Raw genomic sequence first — 24,528 nt, 5'->3', positions numbered from 1 at the left:
TCACATGCTTGTCACAGAGGGAGCAGGAGCTACTATTCTGAAACCAATTTAATCACTCTACAAACAAGCACTTAACATTTTTGATAACAAACCAAACAGTTACCACCATTGTCATATCATTTACAAACATCCTTTATTTAGTCTGGATAGCTCTAAGCAGTATGTAGATGCAAGCCCTGTCTTTAAGATCCTGCATGGTCTTGCTCTCCACCCCTATGGCGGCATATCATGCTCAAGGAAAGCAACTCCAGGATAACAAGGGCAGTAACTAGAGGGGATGGCGGGGTCCCTTTTCGACACAGTAAAATCGTCACAGTCCTAGTCATATTAGCAACCCATCCTAGTTGTTGCATCTTTAAATTCCCCATTTTCATCTCAGTCACATATGAAACTGCTACCAGGTGCTCTGTTATTAAGAATGGTGTTTTCCCAGGTGCTCTGTGTAGAATGGTGTTTTCCCAGGTGCTCTGTGTAGAATGGTGTTTTCCCAGGTGCTCTGTTTAGAATGGTGTTTTCCCAGGTGCTCTGTTTAGAATGGTGTTTTCCCAGGTGCTCTGTTTAGAATGGTGTTTTCCCAGGTGCTCTGTGTAGAATGGTGTTTTCCCAGGTGCTCTGTTTAGAATGGTGTTTTCCCAGGTGCTCTGTTTAGAATGGTGTTTTCCCAGGTGCTCTGTTTAGAATGGTGTTTTCCCAGGTGCTCTGTTTAGAATGGCGTTTTCCCAGGTGCTCTGTTTAGAATGGCGTTTTCCCAGGTGCTCTGTTTAGAATGGTGTTTTCCCAGGTGCTCTGTTTAGAATGGCGTTTTCCCAGGTGCTCTGTTTAGAATGGCGTTTTCCCAGGTGCTCTGTTTAGAATGGTGTTTTCCCAGGTGCTCTGTTTAGAATGGTGTTTTCCCAGGTGCTCTGTTTAGAATGGTGTTTTCCCAGGTGCTCTGTTTAGAATGGTGTTTTCCCAGGTGCTCTGTTTAGAATGGTGTTTTCCCAGGTGCTCTGTTTAGAATGGTGTTTTCCCAGGTGTTCTGTTTAGAATGGTGTTTTCCCGTGAATTGCATTTTGTCAATGTTTGAAAATGACGGTTTATTAGCTGCTTCATTAGATGAGTTGCATGTTCTGTTCAGACGCATCACCACAATCTAAAAGTAATTTCTGTCATTCTGAGCACCGTGGTTGGACGACCTAATGGGTTTATGTACCCAATGCACATGGGTCCGGTAAATTTCTCAAATGGCCGGTAAATTTAAATCTTCCCGGTCTCGTTGTCCGGCGCCATTCTGGTCACCCTGACACGCACACATAGATACTTGCCCCCCCATACACACTTCGGTACTGCAGGTTGTGACATCTCGCCCCCACACTCTTATGGGCATTAAGTTGTGGGTTTCCACATCAATAGCAGGAATGATATCAGTTCCTCTCCGCAGAACGGAATGATGTCAGCTCCCTTCCGCAGAACGGAATGATGTCAGCTCCCCTCCGCAGAAGGTCTTTTGAAGGTTGATAATGTTAGGGGAACGGTCCCGGAAACAGAAAATCAACAACAACAGGGTGAAGTCGAGGTCAGAGTTGGTTTATCTCAGTGGAATGGAATGCTCACCCTTACAGTAGCAATGAGAGATACAGTACCTAGATATTTCTGAACTGTAAAAGTATAGCTTATTGACATGACGCTGCTTGAGAAGTCAGACTGTCTGTCTGTCTGTCTGTCTGTCTAATGTATTTTTACAACCACTTTTACAACAACATTTCCCCAAAGTCCCACTAGCTAGCTCAGCCTTTTATAAATCAAAGTGCCACTAGCTAGCTCAGCCTTTTATAAATCAAAGTGCCGTCTGTCTGCTACATTATTTGACGGATAATTACACACAATGTTATTGATGTACAAAGTGATTGTCTATTCGTTGCTTCTCTCTCTCTCCTTCCTTCCATCCCTCCCTCATCTCTTTCCTCCTGTCAGGACCGTATCTACTGGACAGACCGGGAGAGAGAGGCGGTGTACAGCGCTAACAGGCTAACGGGCCAGGACATCAGCACAGTGGCCGAGCACCTCAAAGACCCTCACGACATAGTGGTCTTCCACCCGCTCCGCCAGCAACCAGGTGTTTCTGACTGTGTCTCTGACTGTGTCTCTGTCTCCGACTGTGTCTCTGACTTTCCCTGTCTCTGACTATGTCTCTGACTCTGACTGTGTCTCTTGTCTCTGACTGTGTCTCTGACTATGTCTCTGACTCTGACTGTGTCTCTGACTATGTCTCTGACTCTGACTGTGTCTCTTGTCTCTGACTGTGTCTCTCGTCTCTGTCTCTGACTGTGTCTCTGTCTCTGACTGTGCTTCTTGACTCTGACTGTGTCTCTGACTCTGACTGTGTCTCTGACTCTGACTGCGTCTCTGTCTCTGACTCTTGTCTCTGACTGTGTCTCTGTCTCTGACTCTTGTCTCTGACTGTGTCTCTTGTCTCTGTCTCTGATTGTGTCTCTGACTGTGTCTCTGTCTCTGACTGTGCCTCTGTCTCTGATTGTGTCTCCGTCTCTGACTGTGTCTCTGACTGTGTGTGTGTCTCTATCTCCCTCAATAAGGCCCAGACAGCTGTAACCTGGGCAGTGAGGACAACGGTGGCTGTGAGTACCTGTGTCTCAAAGCCCCCCAGATCACAGAGCACTCCCCCAAATACACCTGCGCCTGCCCCACAGGACAGGACCTGGGCCCCGAAATGCGTGCCTGCATGCCAGGTGAGAGGGTGGGTGTTAGTGGAGGCTGGTGGGAGAATGGGTGTGGGTGGGTGGTAGTGGAGGCTGGTGGGAGAATGGGTGTGGGTGGGTGTTAGTGGAGGCTGGTGGGAGAATGGGTGTGGGTGGGTGTTAGTGGAGGCTGGTGGGAGAATGGGTGTGGGTGGGTGTTAGTGGAGGCTGGTGGGAGAATGGGTGTGGGTGGGTAGTAGTGGAGGCTGGTGGGAGAATGGGTGTGGGTGGGTGTTAGTGGAGGATGGAGGGAGAATGGGTGTGGGTGGGTGTTAGTGGAGGCTGGTGGGAGAATGGGTGTGGGTGGGTGTTAGTGGAGGCTGGTGGGAGAATGGGTGTGGGTGGGTGTTAGTGGAGGCTGGTGGGAGAATGGGTGTGGGTGGGTGTTAGTGGAGGCTGGTGGGAGAATGGGTGTGGGTGGGTAGTAGTGGAGGCTGGTGGGAGAATGGGTGTGGGTGGGTAGTAGTGGAGGCTGGTGGGAGAATGGGTGTGGGTGGGTAGTAGTGGAGGCTGGTGGGAGAATGGGCTCAACTGGTATCGTTCCCTTCATTCCATTCTATCCGTTAGCATAAAGCCCATCCTCTGATTTAATGTGACCCCAGCCTCTACTACTGTGTGGGATTTGACTTTATTTTAGGTTTTGATAAAACTATTGTAAAACTATATGATCACCTTAAAGTCCAATCGTGTTCTAGTCTAATTGTGTTCTAGTCTAATCGTGTTCTAGTCTAATCGTGTTCTAGTCTAATTGTGTTCTAGTCTAATCGTGTTCTAGTCTAATTGTGTTCTAGTCTAATCGTGTTCTAGTCTAATTGTGTTCTAGTCTAATCGTGTTCTAGTCTAATTGTGTTCTAGTCTAATTGTGTTCTAGTCTAATCGTGTTCTAGTCTAATGGTGTTCTAGTCTAATCGTGTTCTAGTCTAATGGTGTTCTAGTCTAATTGTGTTCTAGTCTAATTGTGTTCTAGTCTAATTGTGTTCTAGTCTAATGGTGTTCTAGTCTAATCGTGTTCTAGTCTAATGGTGTTCTAGTCTAATGGTGTTCTAGTCTAATCGTGTTCTAGTCTAATGGTGTTCTAGTCTAATTGTGTTCTAGTCTAATTGTGTTCTAGTCTAATCGTGTTCTAGTCTAATGGTGTTCTAGTCTAATTGTGTTCTAGTCTAATGGTGTTCTAGTCTAATTGTGTTCTAGTCTAATTGTGTTCTAGTCTAATTGTGTTCTAGTCTAATTGTGTTCTAGTCTAATTGTGTTCTAGTCTAATCGTGTTCTAGTCTAATCGTGTTCTAGTCTAATGGTGTTCTAGTCTAATGGTGTTCTAGTCTAATCGTGTTCTAGTCTAATCGTGTTCTAGTCTAATGGTGTTCTAGTCCAATCGTGTTCTAGTCTAATCGTGTTCTAGTCTAATGGTGTTCTAGTCTAATGGTGTTCTAGTCTAATTGTGTTCTAGTCTAATCGTGTTCTAGTCTAATGGTGTTCTAGTCTAATGGTGTTCTAGTCTAATGGTGTTCTAGTCTAATCGTGTTCTAGTCCAATCGTGTTCTAGTCTAATCGTGTTCTAGTCTAATTGTGTTCTAGTCTAATTGTGTTCTAGTCTAATTGTGTTCTAGTCTAATTGTGTTCTAGTCTAATCGTGTTCTAGTCTAATCGTGTTCTAGTCTAATCGTGTTCTAGTCTAATCGTGTTCTAGTCTAATTGTGTTCTAGTCTAATCGTGTTCTAGTCTAATTGTGTTCTAGTCTAATCGTGTTCTAGTCTAATCGTGTTCTAGTCTAATTGTGTTCTAGTCTAATCGTGTTCTAGTCTAATCGTGTTCTAGTCTAATCGTGTTCTAGTCTAATTGTGTTCTAGTCTAATCGTGTTCTAGTCTAATCGTGTTCTAGTCTAATCGTGTTCTAGTCTAATCGTGTTCTAGTCTAATTGTGTTCTAGTCTAATCGTGTTCTAGTCTAATTGTGTTCTAGTCTAATTGTGTTCTAGTCTAATTGTGTTCTAGTCTAATTGTGTTCTAGTCTAATTGTGTTCTAGTCTAATCGTGTTCTAGTCTAATCGTGTTCTAGTCCAATCGTGTTCTAGTCCAATCGTGTTCTAGTCTAATCGTGTTCTAGTCTAATCGTGTTCTAGTCTAATCGTGTTCTAGTCTAATTGTGTTCTAGTCTAATCGTGTTCTAGTCTAATTGTGTTCTAGTCTAATCGTGTTCTAGTCTAATTGTGTTCTAGTCTAATTGTGTTCTAGTCTAATTGTGTTCTAGTCTAATTGTGTTCTAGTCTAATTGTGTTCTAGTCTAATTATGTTCTAGTCTAATTGTGTTCTAGTCTAATTGTGTTCTAGTCTAATTGTGTTCTAGTCTAATTGTGTTCTAGTCTAATTGTGTTCTAGTCTAATTGTGTTCTAGTCTAATTGTGTTCTAGTCTAATTGTGTTCTAGTCTAATTGTGTTCTAGTCTAATTGTGTTCTAGTCTAATCGTGTTCTAGTCTAATTGTGTTCTAGTCTAATCGTGTTCTATTCTAGTCTAATTGTGCTAATATTGGTCTAGTCTAATATTGGTCAGGTCTAATATTGTTCAGGTCTAATATTGTTCACGTCTAATATTGTTCTGGTCTAATTGTGTTCTAGTCTAATCGTGTTGTAGTCTAATCGTGAATAATGATAAGTGAGAAAGTTACAGAGGCATAAATATCGTACCCCCCTGTTATTGGTAATGGTGAGAGGTTAGATCATATCCCCAAGACATGCTAACCTCCCCTGTTATTGGTAATGGTGAGAGGTTAGATCATATCCCCAAGACATGCTAACCTCCCCTGTTATTGGTAATGGTGAGAGGTTAGATCATATCCCCAAGACATGCTAACCTCCCCTGTTATTGGTAATGGTGAGAGGTTAGATCATATCCCCAAGACATGCTAACCTTCCCTGTTATTGGTAATGGTGAAAGGTTAGATCATATCCCCAAGACATGCTAACCTCCCCTGTTATTGGTAATGGTGAGAGGTTAGCATGATCTTTGACCCTCTGTAACTTTCTCACTCATCATTATTCACGATTCATTCAGGATTATCTGTAACCATGGTAGCATCCACATTAATGTAAAACTGTGTTTTGAAATATATTATATTCTTATTTACAATAAAAGTGACTCCAAAATGACACAATACATTATTTACCATTCATTTCTTTAATATGAAACACAACCAAAACTGCAAATGCATCTAACAAGTTTGTAGAGTCATTGTGTGCTAGGAATATGGGACCAAATACTAAACTTTTGACTACTTTAATACACTATAAGTGAATTTGTCCAAATACTTATGACACTTCCAGATGCGGGGACTAGATACATAAAGTGCTTTCATTTCCAAACAGTGGATGAAAATACCCTCAAATTAAAGCTGACAGTCTGCACTTTAACATCATAGTCATAGTTTCATTTCAAATCCAAAGTGCTGGAGTACAGAACCAAAACAACAATAACATGTGTCACTGATCCAATACTTTTGGAGCTCATTCTATAAGTGAATTGTTTTCCAAATACTTATGACTTCTTTAAATTTGGGGACTAGATACATAAAGTGCTTTCATTTGTAAACGGTAAAACAGAAATGTATGAAAATACCCTCAAATAAAAGGTTACATTCTGTGTTGTTGCATCTCATGAAACATTTGATCTCAAATCCAAAATGCTGCCGTGTTGAGCTTCAGTTTTAGCTTCACTGTCCAAAATAAATTGATAAACTATAACTAATATTGACTTTCCTTCTTCCTCTAGCAAATGAGACCACTACCACATCATCACCTGTGGCCATCACCACGGCCGCCAACGACAAGGTCTCCCCTCGCACTTCTGGGTTGTCCCAGGCAGACGCCGGGGTGCCCTACCTCATCCCAGCCCCCTCCAGCACCCCAGAGCCCCCCCCTAGCTCAAAACCTGGGGTGGAGGAGAAGGAAGGCCGTGGTTTGGATCCCACTGCTGACAGTGGGATCCTGGTCACCTCCACCACAGTAGGCTTTGTCGTCAAGGAGGACAGCAACCTCTCCCACCACTGTGAGTGTGTGGGTGTTTGTATCTGTGCAGTATGTTTGTACTCTGTTTAACAGACGTAAATAAGTGGCAGTTAGCTACATAGTAAAATAGATTTGACAGCACACCATAAAAAGGCTTCAATTATCCATGTATTCCCCTTATTCAGCAATTAGCGTAGATGTGTAATTTTCAATAATTTAGAGAGATAGAAACAACATTTCACCTAGCAGGCATGATCATATAAAATGTCATTATTGTGTGTGAGTGTGAGCTCGTCGAACATCTCATTCCAAAATCATGGGCATTAATATGGAGTTGGTCCCCCTTTTGCTGCTATAACAGCCTCCACTCTTCTGGGAAGGCTTCCCACTAGATGTTGGAACATTGCTGTGGGGACTTGCTTCCATTCAGCCACAAGAGCATTAATGAGGTCGGGCACTGATGTTGGGTGATTAGGCCTGGCTCGCAGTCGGCATTCCAATTCATCACAAAGGTGTTCGATGGGGTTGAGGTCAGGGCTCTGTGAGGGCCAGTCAAGTTCTTCCACACCGATCTCTACAAAACATTTCTGTATGGACCTGGCTTTGTGCACGGTGGCATTGTCATGGAAACAGGTAAGGGCCGTCCCCACAAGTTGGAAGCACAGAATCATCTACAATGTCATTGTATGCTGTAGCGTTAAGATTTCCCTTCACTAGAACTAAGGGGCCTGGCCCGAACCATGAAAAACATCCCCAGACAATTATTCCTTCTCCACCAAACTTTACAGTTGGCACCATGCATTGGGGCAGGTAGCTTTCTCCTTGCATCCGCCAAACCAAGATTCGTCCGTCGGACTGCCAGATAGTGAAGCGTGATTCATCACTCCAGAGAACGCTTTTCCACTGCTCCAGAGTCCAATGGCGGCGAGCTTTGCACCACTCCAGCCAACGGTTGGCATTGCGCATGGTGATCTTAGGCTTGTGTGTGGCTGCTCAGCCATGGAAATCCATTTCATCAAGCTCCCTACAAACAGTTATTGTGCTGAAGTTGCTTCCAGAAGCAGTTTGGAACTCTGTAGTGAATGTTGCAACCGAGATTATTTTTACACACTACGAGCTTCAGCACTCGGCAGTCCCTCTCTGTGAGCTTTTGTGGCCTAGCACTTCGCGGCTGAGCCGTTGTTGCTCCTAGACGTTTCCACTTCACATTAACAGCACTGACAGTTGACATGGGCAGCTCTAGCAGCACAGGAATTTGATGAACTGACTTGTTGAAAAGGTGGCATTCTATGGTTATGGTAGTGAGGAAGCAGAAGGGAGCAGTTGGTGGAGGTGTATGTGTGTGTGTGGTGTGTGTGTGTGTGTGTGTGTGTGTGTGTGTGTGTGTGTGTGTGTGTGTGTGTGTGTGTGTGTGTGTGTGTGTGTGTGTGTGTGTGTGTGTGTGTGTTATAGAGAGGTAGGTATAGGGCATGAGGTGACTGTGTACTAGGCTTTATAGAGTTTATGAATTAGAATTAGAAGGTAAGGACAGTGAGTGCCAATGTAGTACAGCCCTGTGTCACAGGTCACGAAGGGTAACACAGCCCTGTCCCAGGGGTCCTAACAGGTAACACAGCCCTGTCCCAGGGGTCCTAAGGGGTAACACAGCCCTGTCCCAGGGATCCTAAGGGGTAACACAGCCCTGTCCCAGGGGTCCTAAGGGGTAACACAGCCCTGTCCCAGGGATCATGAAGGGTAACACAGCCCTGTCCCAGGGGTCCTAAGGGGTAACACAGTCCTGTCCCAGGGGTCCTAAGGGGTAACGCAGTCCTGTCCCAGGGGTCCTAAGGGGTAACACAGTCCTGTCCCAGGGGTCCTAAGGGGTAACACAGCCCTGCCCCAGGGGTCCTAAGGGGTAACACAGCCCTACCAGGGGTCCTGAGGGGTAACAGCCCTGTCCCAGGGGTCATGAAGGGTAACAGCCCTGTACCAGGGGTCCTAAGGGGTAACACAGCCCTGCCCCAGGGGTCCTAAGGGGTAACACAGCCCTACCAGGGGTCCTGAGGGGTAACAGCCCTGTCCCAGGGGCACATGAAGGGTAACAGCCCTGTCCCAGGGGTCCTGAGGGGTAACAGCCCTGTCCCAGGGGTCCTGAGGGGTAACAGCCCTGTACCAGGGGTCCTGAGGGGTAACAGCCCTGTACCAGGGGTCATGAAGGGTAACAGCCCTGTACCAGGGGTCCTGAGGGGTAACAGCCCTGTACCAGGGGTCATGAAGGGAGAAGTGAGACATTGAGAAATGGCACTTGTGTAACATTTGATTTTCTCTTTCTCCCTCTTTCTGTCACTATCACTCTCTCTCGCTCACTTTTAATTCCCCTCTCTCTTTTCTTCTCTGACACTCCATCTCTGTCTTTCTCTCTGCTTTTCTTTCTCCCCTCTCTCTCTCTCTCTTTCCTCCTTCCCCCCTCTCTCTCTCCGTCTCTCTCTCTTTCCTCCTTCCCCCTCTCTCTCTCCGTCTCTCTCTCTTTCCTCCTTCCCCCCTCTCTCTCTCCGTCTCTCTCTCTTTCCTCCTTCCCCCCTCTCTCTCTCCGTCTCTCTCTCTTACCTCCTTCCCCCCTCTCTCTCTTCTCTATAGCTGGAAGTGAGCATTTCCTCCTGGGTGAGAACCTGACAGTGGCAGTTCTGGGGGTAGTGATCCCCATAGGTAAGTACATGTCCACTCTCTGTACTCCACGGAGGCTGCTTCTCCTGTCCCAACTGCTATATTTATCTCCTATCTACTGATCCTGGTTCAGTTTGGACGAGAGGGACCATGCCTAGAGACATGGCCCTACTCTCCTATCCACTGATCCTAGTTCAGTTTGGACGAGAGGGACCATGCCTAGAGACATGGCCCTACTCTCCTATCCACTGATCCTAGTTCAGTTTGGACCGGAGAGATCATGCCTAGAGACATGGCCCTACTCTCCTATCCACTGATCCTAGTTCAGCTTGGACCGGAGAGATCATGCCTAGAGACATGGCCCTACTCTCCTATCCACTGATCCTAGTTCAGTTTGGACCGGAGAGATCATGCCTAGAGACATGGCCCTACTCTCCTATCCACTGATCCTAGTTCAGTTTGGACGAGAGAGATCATCCCTAGAGACATGGCCCTACTCTCCTATCCACTGATCCTAGTTCAGTTTGGACCGGAGAGATCATGCCTAGAGACATGGCCCTACTCTCCTATCCACTGATCCTAGTTCAGTTTGGACCGGAGAGATCATGCCTAGAGACATGGCCCTACTCTCCTATCCACTGATCCTAGTTCAGTTTGGACCGGAGAGATCATGCCTAGAGCCATGGCCCTACTCTCCTATCCACTGATCCTAGTTCAGTTTGGACCGGAGAGATCATGCCTAGAGACATGGTGTGTGTCTTGACATTCTGCCACTGCATATCCATCCATTTATTGTCTGTGTTGGGTACGTTCCAATCAAAACAACCATAGACCTTCAGGTGGCCGTGGGTTTGGTTGCATGTATTATTGCAGGTAGTCAGAAAACGCATAGAGATGGAGGTAGTCTAAATGGATGAAAAACTGACTGAAACACCTGGGGGCTAACTAGATTTGTCCAATAAGAAATGTTATTTTCGTTTTCCGCTGCAAATGATTGCGTTGCGTGTGCCCTAATGAACGTGCCCCTGTCATTCTGTCCTTTTCTGGAGCGTTTTTATCATAATTCATGTGGAGCCGAGGCTTTACGTGTAGGGTACTGAGGTTATAGTGAGGGCATATGGGCAATGCTAGTCTCTCCTAACCTTCTTATTACAGATTAATGGACACACTGGTGGTCACAGGGACAGCAGAAGACTCACCAAGGTGAATTAGATTAGCAGAGAATTAGCCAATAAGCAGAAAGAACCCAGCAATGTTTGGGCTGACCCCCTCACCTGGCCCCACTCCCTAATCTTTATAAGGTGACTTAGACAGGACAGGACTTACCCATATAATGTAATAATGTCCTCAAGCATAAGTAATGGCATCATGATGATGATATGAGTTTTTACTCTGGGAAAGTTAGTAAGTCACTCTGTACTAAAATGTAAATCAATTACAATGAACTCTTAGATTATGAAATGATGTCACCTTTTACTCTGAAGATAATCTGCAACTCCTTTTGGAATCCAGCTAATATTAAAGTGTAATAAATCTGCAGTTAAAGCTAACCTGTAGTAATACTCAATTGAAGTATAATGTTGAAGTAGCTAGTGAAGGTAATGTTACCTTCTACCTACTGTAAGAAAGGATGTCTTCTAGACACCCTTGTCTCTCAGTACTTAAATGCATCAGTTAAATATACAACCCTTAAAGATTCTAGTAAACCCTCAGTTTTATGAGCTTACTGGACAGTTAAAGTTCCTCTGTGCCAAATCCTACTTCACTGACCTAAAGTCCAGTCCATAATAGCCACAGTTTTTCATGAATACTGACTCAATCTCTCAGAAATGACCCATCTGACAGGACTTGGTGTCATGGTTACGCATAGCCTAGCTGCCTCCAGAAGTTCTGAGACAACCATAATGTTGCCTAGATAATAAAGTAATGAGATTATACCTTGATGATATTAATGGCAATTGATCCACCAGCCTAGCAAAGAAATCTCAAGGCCAGTTCCTTCTGCGTCCCCCTCCCCGCTCTGTCCCCCCGCATGCCTTAATTTGCTCTACTTCATCTCTGTGCCTTTCGTCTCACGATGCTCATGCTCCGATGACATTAACGCTCCTCCATCTCCCCTGTGTCCTCCCCCTATCCTTCCCCTGCCACTGTGTGTTAAACGCATGCAGTTCCTATTGTTGCCACAGTGATCTTCGGCCTGCTCTGCACCGGCGTCTACCTGGTTTGGCGGAACTATCGCCAGAACGCCACCAAGAGCATGAATTTCGACAACCCTGTCTACCGCAAGACCACAGGCGAGGGCGAGGAGGACGAGATTCACATCGGCCGGACGGATGGCATCATGGGCGGCCACCACGGGCACCACCCGTACCCAGCCGGAGTGGGGTGTGGCGTAGTCGGCGGGGGCGGAAATACATGCCCACAGTTCATTGCGCTGCCACTAGGTGGCAGTATGCCTGATCCGGGGACTCATTGGTACACGGAGCAGCCTATGCTGTCTACTACGGCGAAATGAGTATGGAGACAAGACAAGATGGCCGCTCAGGAGGTTAATTTTCAAGATGGCCACCGCTCAGGCACATGCACACACAGTACTGAGGTTACAGGTCACTCAAGCTGACTGACTTGTTGAATGGATGGACATATGATGTTATGATATCATCACATCCAGCCATTAAAGTCCATGATGTGCCAGTTCATTACACAGGATCGACAGTTTTACACTTTCTACGTTTTTAAATGTGATGTCAGAGTTTGGGTGGGTTCCAATTGAATTCCTGTCAATTTAGAAAATTGTTAAGAATTCAGTTCATGAATTCTCTACGTATCAATTGAATTTAGATACATTTCCTCACTGGACTTGAAAAGGAGTCAACTCCAATTCTGTATGTTTTTCATCCACTTTTGATCAATCTAAGCAGTATTGAGCTGTGTTATATGTCTCACGTTTAAGGGCGAGAGGAGTTACAAAATATTATTTTAATCCTTGACGTTTTAAATTTAGACTCTCCATTTTATTTCCCTGGTGGAACCTCAATTTTCTGGAGAGACTTTTTAGGAGGAGGTTTAAACCACGGCAGCACCTTAGTAGATTGGACAATCTGTACGGTTTTAAGATATTAATTTAACATGTTTTATTGCTCACCTCATTATTACTAAAGATGTCATAGTTTTAGTTATTCTGGTCGGGGCATTTGTCTTGGAGTGGATTGAAAGGTTTAAGAGAGAGTGTGTGGGCTTGGGCATTTGTGTGTGGATTTACGTGTGTGTGTAAACCTGTGTGTGTACTTTCTCTCGCCATTGGAGAGGAGTTTTGCATCCTTGTTGATATCCTGTGAAGTACAGTTGAGCCGTGGCAGAAACCTCTTTGATGTTTTCTTTATTGAACCACAAAGGCTATCAGAAGGCAAGCAGGGAATAGGAGGGTCAAGGAGAGATTTTGGTGGGATCCAAGAAAAAACTGAAGGCTTAGCGAGAGAAGCCTTTGTAGTTATTAAGGGTGGCCTGGATTTATAGGCCCAGTGAAAATATGTCTAATTACCAGCTAATGGCCAAGGGTATCTGTGTTAGGCAGGATAATGACAACAGAGTTGGCTGAAGCAGAAATAGCCAGCTTTCTGGCTAGCATGCTGTTTATCAAGGCTAAAGCAGAAATAACTAGCTTTCTGGCTAGCATGCTGTTTATCAAGGCTAAAGCAGAAATAACTAGCTTTCTAGCTAGCATGCTGATTATCAAGGCTAAAGCAGAAATAACTAGCTTTCTGGCTAGCATGCTGTTTATCAAGGCTAAAGCAGAAATAACTAGCTTTCTGGCTAGCATGCTGTTTATCAAGGCTAAAGCAGAAATAACTAGCTTTCTGGCTAGCATGCTGATTATCAAGGCTAAAGCAGAAATAACTAGCTTTCTGGCTAGCATGCTGTTTATCAAGGCTAAAGCAGAAATAGCCAGCTTTCTGGCTAGCATGCTGTTTATCAAGGCTAAAGCAGAAATAACTAGCTTTCTGGCTAGCATGCTGTTTATCAAGGCTAAAGCAGAAATAACTAGCTTTCTGGCTAGCAGGCTGTTTATATAAAGGCTAAAGCAGAAATAGCTAGCTTTCTGGCTAACAGGCTGTTTATCAAGGTTAAAGCAGAAATAGCTAGCTTTCTGGGTAGCAGGCTAATGTGTATCTAGGCTAAACCAGAAATGGCTATTGGCTACCAGGCTAATTGTTAGCTATTATTCTTCTCTCCTTTTTAACTGTTTTCCATGGCCATAGGGTATGTGGTTGGTAAATGTGTCATCTGTTTTTGGTGATTTTATCCTCCCATCTGCTCTCTTTGTCAGTAAACTCATACACACACAGTCACGCACCCTCGATAGATCACACAAAGGCATGCATATTCACTCACCCTTCACAAGCACTCCACAATGCCCCTGTCCTCGTTCTTTGAGCAGATGTCATTGTGAGCTTTCATACAGGAGGACATTAGTAGGAGATCTTTCATACAGGAGGACATTAGTGGGAGGTCTATCATACAGGAGGAGGTCAGTAGGTCTACCTATCATACAGGAGGAACTCTTTAGGAGGTCTATCATACAGGAGGACATTAGTAGGAGGTCTATCATACAGGAGGAACTCTTTAGGAGTTCTATCATACAGGAGGACATTAGTAGGAGGTCTATCATACAGGAGGAACTCTTTAGGTGGTCTATCATACAGGAGGACATTAGTAGGAGGTCTATCATACAGGAGGAACTCTTTAGGAGTTCTATCATACAGAAGGAACTCAGTGGGAGGTCTATCATACAGGAGGACATTAGTGGGAGGTCTATCATACAGGAAGAACTCAGTAGAAGGTTTAACATACTGGAGGATCTCAGTAGGAGGTCTATCATACAGGAGGATCTCAGTAGGAGGTCTATCATGCAGGAGGAACTCAGTAGTAGGTTTAACATACTGGAGGATCTCAGTAGGAGGTCTATCATGCAGGAGGAACTCAGTAGTAGGTCTATCATACAGGAGGACATTAGTAGGAGGTCTATCATACAGGAGGATCTCAGTAGGAGGTCTATCATACAGGAGGATCTCAGTAGGAGGTCTATCATGCAGCAGGATCTCAGTAGGAGGTCTATCATACAGCAGGATCTCAGTAGGAGGTCTATCATGCAGGAGGAACTCAGTAGAAGGTCTAACATACTGGAGGATCTCAGTAGGAGGTCTATCATACAGGAGGAACTCAGTAGGAGGTCTACCTATTATACAGCAGGATCTCAGTAGAAGGTCTAACATACTGGAGGATCTCAGTAGGAGGTCTATCATACAGGAGGAACTCAGTAGTAAGTTGATTGCTGACAAAAGGTTCCTGTCAGGTGATTTGGTGGCCGAGGCCACGTGGCAGATTTAGACTTTGTCCCAAATGGCACCCTATTCCCTTAATAGTGCACTACTTTTGACCAGGACCCATAGGGAAACCCATAGGGCTCTGGTCAAAAGTAGTGCAGTATATAGGAAATAGGGTGACAGTTGGTATGCACTTCTCAACAGTAATGAGGTTCAGTCAGGTTGGATCCTCCTGTTAGTAAACACGGCCCTCCTTTATCCCCCTCTCATTTGTCCTCCTCTCTTTTGTCCCCCTGTCCTTTTGTGCTGTCTGTCACACTAGTGCTCCACTGTGCTGGGTAAATAGACATTTCAGAGTCCCTTCCATTGTTGTATTTTTGTTCACGGAGACCGACAGGAGGGATTGGGAATGAGTGAGATGGAGGGTGTGTGTGTGTTTGTTTATGTTCATCCCACAGCCATATTGAAAACTTTTTGTAGGCTCTTTGTTGCACAGCCCTCTCAGAATGCCTTCTATGTTGTGTGTATTGCATGGGGAGAACATAAGGTGTGTGTGTGTGTGTGTGTGTGTGTGTGTGTGTGTGTGTGTGTGTGTGTGTGTGTGTGTGTGTGTGTGTGTGTGTGTGTGTGTGTGTGTGTGTGTGTGTGTGTGTGTGCGTGTGCGTTGTGCACATTTGTCAGAGTGAGTGCACGTGAGTTTGTGTATTTGGGACCGGAGTAGCTGGCGGGGGGGGGGGTTTGAATATCATGATTTGTAAATACATTGTCATATTGCAAAAAAAAGTTTGATAAAGTATTATACAATTGTGTAAAAGAAAAAGATGTAAATAAGATTTTAGATAAGAAATTGTTGATGAATTTATTTGTATAACAGAACACTGTATTGCCTGATTGTACGAAATATGAATTAACCACCAAAGTGTTTTGTGTTGTCGCTTGGTCTTGTTTTCATCTGATATCCTTTTATTTTTCAAATTTTTATTTTATTTATTAGTACAAGTCATACAAGGTGGTTCATCCTCAATATTCTCAATATCATCTCATTGTCTTTCATCCTCCTCTGTTTAGAAAATTTATTGTTGTTTTCTCGTGCCTTTTTTTCTTCTTTAGGTCTTTTTTTACACTGTTTTGCTGTGGGATTGAGATGGGTTCTTATGTACATGAAAATAACATCTGTACTCAAAATTGCCAAAATGGTCTGTCAGCTTTTTATTATTTTCTGAAGTTATTCTTAAATATTTCTACATATTGATATATACAATTTTATTGAACATTTCTTCCTTGTGTCTTTTCTTTTCTTCCTTTTCAGCTAAACCGTAGACTGTCATGATAGCTGAGAGACCACACAAACCCTAGACTGTCATGCTAGCTGAGAGACCACACAAACCCTAGACTGTCATGCTAGCTGAGAGACCACACAAACCCTAGACTGCCATGCTAGCTGAGAGACCACACAAACCCTAGACTGTCATGCTAGCTGAGAGACCACACAAACCCTAGACTGTCATGCTAGCTGAGAGACCACACAAACCCTAGACTGTCATGCTAGCTGAGAGACCACACAAACCCTAGACTGCCATGCTAGCTGAGAGACCACACAAACCCTAGACTGCCATGCTAGCTGAGAGATCACACACACCCTAGACTGTCATGCTAGCTGAGAGACCACACAAACCCTAGACTGTCATGCTAGCTGAGAGACCAGCCAAACCCTAGACTGTCATGCTAGCTGAGAGACCACACAAACCCTAGACTGTCATGCTAGCTGAGAGACCACACAAACCCTAGACTGTCATGCTAGCTGAGAAACCAGCCAAACCCTAGACTGTCATGCTAGCTGAGAAACCAGCCAAACAGAATGTCATGCTAGCTGAGAGACCAGCCAAACCCTAGATGTGTTATGCTAGGTGAGAGACCAGCCAAACAGGCTGTCATGCTAGCTGAGAGACCAGCCAAACAGGCTGTCATGCTAGCTGAGAGACCAGCCAAACAGACTGTCATGCTAGCTGAGAGACCAGCCAAACAGACTGTCATGCTAGCTGAGAGACCAGCCAAACAGACTGTCATGCTAGCTGAGAGACCAGCCAAACAGACTGTCATGCTAGCTGAGAAACCAGCCAAACAGAATGTCATGCTAGCTGAGAGACCAGCCAAACAGACTGTCATGCTAGCTGAGAGACCAGCCAAACAGACTGTCATGCTAGCTGAGAGACCAGCCAAACAGACTGTCATGCTAGCTGAGAGACCAGCCAAACAGACTGTCATGCTAGCTGAGAGACCAGCCAAACCCTAGACTGTCATGCTAGCTGAGAGACCACACAAACCCTAGACTGTCATGCTAGCTGAGAAACCAGCCAAACCCTAGACTGTCATGCTAGCTGAGAAACCAGCCAAACAGAATGTCATGCTAGCTGAGAGACCAGCCAAACCCTAGATGTGTTATGCTAGGTGAGAGACCAGCCAAACAGGCTGTCATGCTAGCTGAGAGACCAGCCAAACAGGCTGTCATGCTAGCTGAGAGACCAGCCAAACAGACTGTCATGCTAGCTGAGAGACCAGCCAAACAGACTGTCATGCTAGCTGAGAGACCAGCCAAACAGACTGTCATGCTAGCTGAGAGACCAGCCAAACAGACTGTCATGCTAGCTGAGAAACCAGCCAAACAGAATGTCATGCTAGCTGAGAGACCAGCCAAACAGACTGTCATGCTAGCTGAGAGACCAGCCAAACAGACTGTCATGCTAGCTGAGAGACCAGCCAAACAGACTGTCATGCTAGCTGAGAGACCAGCCAAACAGACTGTCATGCTAGCTGAGAGACCAGCCAAACAGACTGTCATGCTAGCTGAGAGACCAGCCAAACAGACTGTCATGCTAGCTGAGAGACCAGCCAAACAGACTGTCATGCTGGCTGAGAGACCAGCCAAACAGACTGTCATGCTAGCTGAGAGACCAGCCAAACAGACTGTCATGCTAGCTGAGAGACCAGCCAAACAGACTGTCATGCTAGCTGAGAGACCAGCCAAACAGACTGTCATGCTGGCTGAGAGACCAGCCAAACAGACTGTCATGCTAGCTGAGAGACCAGCCAAACAGACTGTCATGCTGGCTGAGAGACCAGCCAAACAGACTGTCATGCTAGCTGAGAGACCAGCCAAACAGACTGTCATGCTAGCTGAGAGACCAGCCAAACAGACTGTCATGCTAGCTGAGAGACCAGCCAAACAGACTGTCATGCTAGCTGAGAGACCAGCCAAACAGACTGTCATGCTAGCTGAGAAACCAGCCAAACAGAATGTCATGCTAGCTGAGAGACCAGCCAAACAGACTGTCATGCTAGCTGAGAGACCAGCCAAACAGACTGTCATGCTAGCTGAGAGACCAGCCAAACAGACTGTCATGCTAGCTGAGAGACCAGCCAAACAGACTGTCATGCTAGCTGAGAGACCAGCCAAACCCTAGACTGTCATGCTAGCTGAGAGACCACACAAACCCTAGACTGTCATGCTAGCTGAGAAACCAGCCAAACCCTAGACTGTCATGCTAGCTGAGAAACCAGCCAAACAGAATGTCATGCTAGCTGAGAGACCAGCCAAACCCTAGATGTGTTATGCTAGGTGAGAGACCAGCCAAACAGGCTGTCATGCTAGCTGAGAGACCAGCCAAACAGGCTGTCATGCTAGCTGAGAGACCAGCCAAACAGACTGTCATGCTAGCTGAGAGACCAGCCAAACAGACTGTCATGCTAGCTGAGAGACCAGCCAAACAGACTGTCATGCTAGCTGAGAGACCAGCCAAACAGACTGTCATGCTAGCTGAGAAACCAGCCAAACAGAATGTCATGCTAGCTGAGAGACCAGCCAAACAGACTGTCATGCTAGCTGAGAGACCAGCCAAACAGACTGTCATGCTAGCTGAGAGACCAGCCAAACAGACTGTCATGCTAGCTGAGAGACCAGCCAAACAGACTGTCATGCTAGCTGAGAGACCAGCCAAACAGACTGTCATGCTAGCTGAGAGACCAGCCAAACAGACTGTCATGCTAGCTGAGAGACCAGCCAAACAGACTGTCATGCTGGCTGAGAGACCAGCCAAACAGACTGTCATGCTAGCTGAGAGACCAGCCAAACAGACTGTCATGCTAGCTGAGAGACCAGCCAAACAGACTGTCATGCTAGCTGAGAGACCAGCCAAACAGACTGTCATGCTGGCTGAGAGACCAGCCAAACAGACTGTCATGCTAGCTGAGAGACCAGCCAAACAGACTGTCATGCTGGCTGAGAGACCAGCCAAACAGACTGTCATGCTAGCTGAGAGACCAGCCAAACAGACTGTCATGCTAGCTGAGAGACCAGCCAAACAGACTGTCATGCTAGCTGAGAGACCAGCCAAACAGAATGTCATGCTAGCTGAGAGACCAGCCAAACAGACTGTCATGCTAGCTGAGAGACCAGCCAAACAGACTGTCATGCTAGCTGAGAGACCAGCCAAACAGACTGTCATGCTAGCTGAGAGACCAGCCAAACAGACTGTCATGCTAGCTGAGAGACCAGCCAAACAGAATGTCATGCTAGCTGAGAGACCAGCCAAACAGACTGTCATGCTAGCTGAGAGACCAGCCAAACCATAGACCAGGGTTCCCCAACTGGCAGCTTGTGGGTGGTTTTATTTGGCCCCCCAAGTTTTCTGAGCCCTCAAAAAATGTGTTATTTTATTTGTCTTGTTGGACATCAAATCCTGTAAAAACACCAGGAAATCAGCTCCACGTGATTTTAATTGAAGAAATCTGTTCCCAAGTATTCCCATCCATAATGGAGAGACACGTGATTGTATACAAATGTCAGCAAGGTTTTAAATGATTATGGTTTAGTCAAACAATATATCGGTTTGGGCTTCTTGAGGTCAATTTGCAGTCTACAAACTATTTGTAATTATGTTCCAGCCCCCTGACCATCTGCTCAAGAAGAAAATCGGCCCGCGACTGAATCTAGTTGATGATTCCTGCCTTAGACTGTCATGCTAGCTGAGAAACCAGCCAAACCTACAGAACACATTGGATTTTTGCATTGTAATTTCTGAAAATATATTCAGTAATTTTGGAATGATAGTATTTCTTATCCGGCAGTGTTGATTGGCTGTGACATTTGCCTACTGATTTGTTCCGCCAGGCCGGCAGCTGTTGTGACTTTATGATCTAGTGGAAATCGGGTGAAGCCGCAAATGTTTATTTTTTTAATATATTTAACCTTTATTTAACTAGGCAAGTCAGTTAAGAACAAATTATTATTTACAGTGACGGCCTAGGAACAGTGGGTTAACTGCCTTGTTCAGGGGCCGAATGACAGATTTTTACCTTGTCAGCTCGGGGGATTTGATCTTACAACATTTCAGTTACTAGTCCATCACTCTAACCACTCACCCATTCCGTATAAATGTGCGCAACCGCAACATTCTAACGAGGCTACAAAGAAAACTAATGGGACTGTAGCGACTGTGTTGATGTCAAAATCGAGGGTGTAAACTAGATTTCTATTCAAGTGTTGATCGACATGGTAATGGCTCTATGGTATTGGAGAAAAGTTGAAAAAAACGGACCCTCCGTTACATCGTGACGTGTCATGTCGTAACGTACTGTCACGTTTCTTCAAAATTGAACCCAGAAGCAGACCAGGACAAGGAGAGTAGGAAGAAGGTGAGTATTTATTTACAAGTGAATGTGAGTGGGTAGATACATCCAGGTGGCGTAGCGGGCAGCGGTGGTGAGTTGATGGGAGTAAATAGGTGGATCCAATGGGGAAGCGGAATCCTCCGAAATGGGGTAAATGATCCGGGTGAGTAACTGAATACAGAACAAACGGAGGTAAGTTGAAGGCAAGCAAGACGTTCAAAACAACAAAACAAATTCTATCCAACTTGAGGCTGATACTATGGCACAACATACTGTTCATGGCTAACGATCCGGCAGGGAATGGTTGTCAGGTCCGGGCTTATGAAGAGGAGAGATAATGATCAGGACCAGGTGTGCAGATAGCTGATGGGATACAGGTGCGGGTAAGCAGAACTCCCAACTGGCTACATTGCCCGGCAACCAGACAGGGTGCGTTCCAGGACGCCGGAAAAAACACTCCAGGACAGAACACTGGCAAAAAAACAGACTCAGGAAACGGGATTCGTGACAGTACCCCCCCTCCGACGAACGCCACCGGGCCAGGGTGGAGGCGGTAAAAGTCACGAAGCAGGTCATCGTCAAGGATCTGACGCCGAGGAATCCAACTCCTCTCCTCAGGACCATATCCTTCCCAATCCACTAAATACTGGAACCCTCGACCCCGCCGTCTGGAGTCCATGATGCGGCGCACCATGTAGACAGGACCACCTCCGATCATCCGAGGAGGAGGAGGACGAGGAGGAGGGGGCAACAGAGGACTGAGGAGAACCGGCTTGAGGCAGGAGACATGAAAGGTGGGATGTACTCTTAGTGTAGCAGGCAACTTGAGTCGGACCACAACAGGATTAATGATCTTCTCCACTACAAACGGACCAATGAACTTCGGTGACAGTTTCCTCGACTCAGTCCGTAGAGGAAGATCCCGTGTAGCCAACCAAACCTTATCTCCAACGGTATAAGCGGGGGCAGGAATACGGCGACGATTCGCCTGGATCTGATACCGGTCAGAAACCTTAAGGAGGGCCTTCCTGGCCCGATGCCAGGTGCGGTGGCAACGACGAATGTGGGTCTGGACAGAAGGAACCGAGAGATCCCGCTCCTGAGAAGGAAACAAGGGAGGTTGGTAACCGTACAGGCACTGGAAGGGAGACATCCCAGTGGCAGATGAAGGGAGAGTATTATGAGCATACTCGACCCAGGGTAATTGAGAGGACCAAGAGGTGGGATCAGAGGAAACAAGACAGCGCAGCGTGGACTCCATCTTCTGGTTGGCTCTCTCCGCCTGACCATTAGATTGGGGGTGAAATCCAGATGTGAGACTGACTGTAGCTCCAATGGCCAAACAGAAGGACTTCCAGACAGCAGAGGTAAACTGAGGACCACGGTCAGAAACAATGTCACAGGGCAACCCGTGGACCCTGAACACCTCCCTAACCAGGATCTCGGACGTCTCAGTGGCAGAAGGCAGCTTGGAGAGGGGAACAAAGTGGGCAAACTTGCTGAATCTATCCACAATGGTCAGAATAACCGTGTTGCCAACAGAAGAGGGCAACCCCGTGACAAAATCCAGGGCCAGATGCGACCAAGGTCGCCGGGGAATAGGTAGGGGGTGAAGAAGCCCAGAGCTGGCCCGATTGGTACTCTTATTCTGCGCACAAACAGGTAAAGCGGCAACAAACCTCCGGGTATCTTCTCCCATGGCAGGCCACCAAAATCGTCTGCGCAGTAACGCCATAGTCCGAGCAACACCAGGGTGACAAGCTATCTTGCTGGCGTGGGACCACTGAAGGACAGCAGAACGAACCGACTCAGGCACGAACAACCGACCGGGTGGACCGTTATCGGGCCCGGGCTGTGTCCGAAGAGCCGCCATCACCTCCTCCTCAATCCTCCATGTAACGGCTCCCACGACAACGTTCTGGGGAAGAATCGTCTCAGTCTTGGCCCCACTCTCCTCCGTCTTGGAGAACATCCGGGACAGGGCGTCCGCCTTCCCGTTCTTCGACCCAGGTCGGAACGTCAGGGAAAAATTGAAGCATCCAAAAAACAAAGCCCACCGGGCCTGACGGGAGTTGAGACGTTTAGCCGATTGCACGTAAGCCAGATTCTTGTGGTCAGTCCAGACCACAAACGGTTGCTCCGCTCCCTCCAACCAGTGACGCCACTCCTCCAAGGCGAGCTTCACAGCGAGAAGCTCCCGGTTACCCACATCGTAGTTTCTTTCAGCTGGAGAAAGACGACAAGAGTAGAAGGCGCAGGGATGGAGTTTACCGTCAGTGGAGCTACGCTGGGACAGGATGGCGCCCACCCCCACATCAGACGCATCCACCTCCACAACGAACTGACGGGAAGTGTCAGGTTGAGAGAGAATCGGGGCATTGGTGAATCGGCTCTTCAAATCTAGAAATGCTCGGTCTGCCTCAGGAGACCAACAGAACTTTCTGGTGCAAGACGTCAGTACAGTTAAAGGGGCGGCCACCCGGCTGTAATCACGGATAAACCTCCGATAAAAATTAGCAAACCCCAGGAATCTCTGGAGCTGCAATCTCGTACCGGGCTGGACCCAATCCCGAACCGCCCGAACCTTCTCTTGGTCCATCTTGATCTCTCCCCTGGAGATGATGTACCCGAGGAAGGACGTCGTGTGGGCGTGAAAATCACACTTCTCAGCCTTCACGAACAGACGGTTCTCCAATAACCGCTGCAGGACCTGCTTGACATGCTGAACGTGGCTAGAAAGCTCCTTCGAGAAGATGAGGATATCATCCAGGTAAACGAACACAAAAATACCAATCATATCTCTCAGAACGTCATTCACCATACTTTGGAACACAGCAGGAGCGTTGGTCAGTCCAAACGGCATCACCTGGTACTCGAAATGTCCCATCGGAGTATTGAACCCAGTCAACCACTCGTCCCCCTCCTTGATCCGAACCAAATGATAAGCATTACGTAATTCAAGCTTCGTAAAAACCGTAGCACCCTGTAAAGAATCGAAAGCCGAGCTCATCAAGGGCAGGGGATACTTGTTCTTGACCGTAATATCATTCAAACCCCGATAATCAATACACGGTCGAAGAGAGCCATCCTTCTTGCTCACAAAAAAAAATCCTGCTCCCAGAGGTGATGACGAGGGCCGAATGAGACTTGCAGCTAGAGACTCCTTGATGTAGGTCTCCAAGGCCTCACGTTCAGGTCGAGAGATACTGTATAACCGTCCCTTGGGAAAGGCGGCTCCAGGAAACAGATTAATCGCACAGTCATAAGGTCGGTGGGGAGGAAGGGACTGAGCCTTCTGTTTACTGAATACTTCACCCAACTCGTGATATGTTTCTGGAACCAGGGACAAATCAGGAGGAGCAGAGGCACTGACCTGACTGGAAACGGCAGGAGAACAGGCAGTCCTAAGACAGTTAGCATGACAATCAATGCTCCAACTAGTTATCTTACCCGTCACCCAATCAAACAAGGGATTGTGTTCCTTCAGCCAGGGGTAACCAAGAACCAGAGGAACATGGGGCGAGGACAGAATGAAGAAGGAGATAAACTCTGAATGATTCCCCGACAACATCATCTTAACCGGTTCAGTCCTCATAGTGATCCGTGCCAGACTACTGCCGTTCAGAGTGGTTGCTTCAATGGCTTCCGGCAATTGCTCCTTGGAAAGCCCCAGCTGTTCCACCTCGTCGGCATCAATAAAGCTGCCATCGGCACCTGAATCAATAAAAGCGTTCATCTCTAAGCTCTGATCCTTATTCATAAGGGTCGCAGGAAAACGAGGTCTGACAGGATTCTTGAGAGGTTGAAACTGGCTCGCTAAAATTCCTCCCAAAACTAGCGAGCCGGGCAGTTTAACGAGCGCTGTGGACAAGCGGAGATGTAATGTCCTGAGCTACCACAGTAGAGACAGCTGTTGGTCTCACGTCTACGTTGGCGCTCCTCCTTAGTTAGCCAGTGTCTCCCCACTTGCATTGGTTCAGGATCTGGTGGCAAGACCCCTCCACTAATCCCGTGTGGGGAATAACGATCAATACATTCTGGTTCACTTCCTGAACCGAATGGTAACCGAGTTGCTGATTGATTGGATGGGCCCCACTGCTTCTGCCTCCTTCTCTCTCGGACTCTATTATCTACCCGAATAGATAAAGTGACCAAGCTGT

The 24,528-nt window shown here is 46.5% G+C and overlaps 1 protein-coding gene across 1 annotated transcript in view; it reads left to right on the top strand.

The window, feature by feature from the left end:
- The window catches only part of LOC109882070 (low-density lipoprotein receptor-related protein 8-like), a 205,499-nt gene extending 191,965 nt beyond the window's left edge, over positions 1-13,534 (top strand). Inside the window, exons 14-18 of the mRNA XM_031806755.1 lie at positions 1,954-2,095; positions 2,574-2,726; positions 6,499-6,774; positions 9,351-9,419; positions 11,546-13,534. Of these exons, the coding sequence (XP_031662615.1) occupies positions 1,954-2,095; positions 2,574-2,726; positions 6,499-6,774; positions 9,351-9,419; positions 11,546-11,892 (987 nt within the window). The 3' untranslated portion in view covers positions 11,893-13,534. The remainder of the gene's footprint in view (positions 1-1,953; positions 2,096-2,573; positions 2,727-6,498; positions 6,775-9,350; positions 9,420-11,545) is intronic.
- Positions 13,535-24,528: the final 10,994 nt, after the last annotated feature.

This window comes from Oncorhynchus kisutch, linkage group LG27 (genome assembly GCF_002021735.2).
Source record: "Oncorhynchus kisutch isolate 150728-3 linkage group LG27, Okis_V2, whole genome shotgun sequence".
Lineage (NCBI taxonomy): Eukaryota > Metazoa > Chordata > Actinopteri > Salmoniformes > Salmonidae > Oncorhynchus > Oncorhynchus kisutch.
Note: the sequence above shows the minus strand (reverse complement) of the source record. Positions and strands in the feature narration are given on the sequence as shown.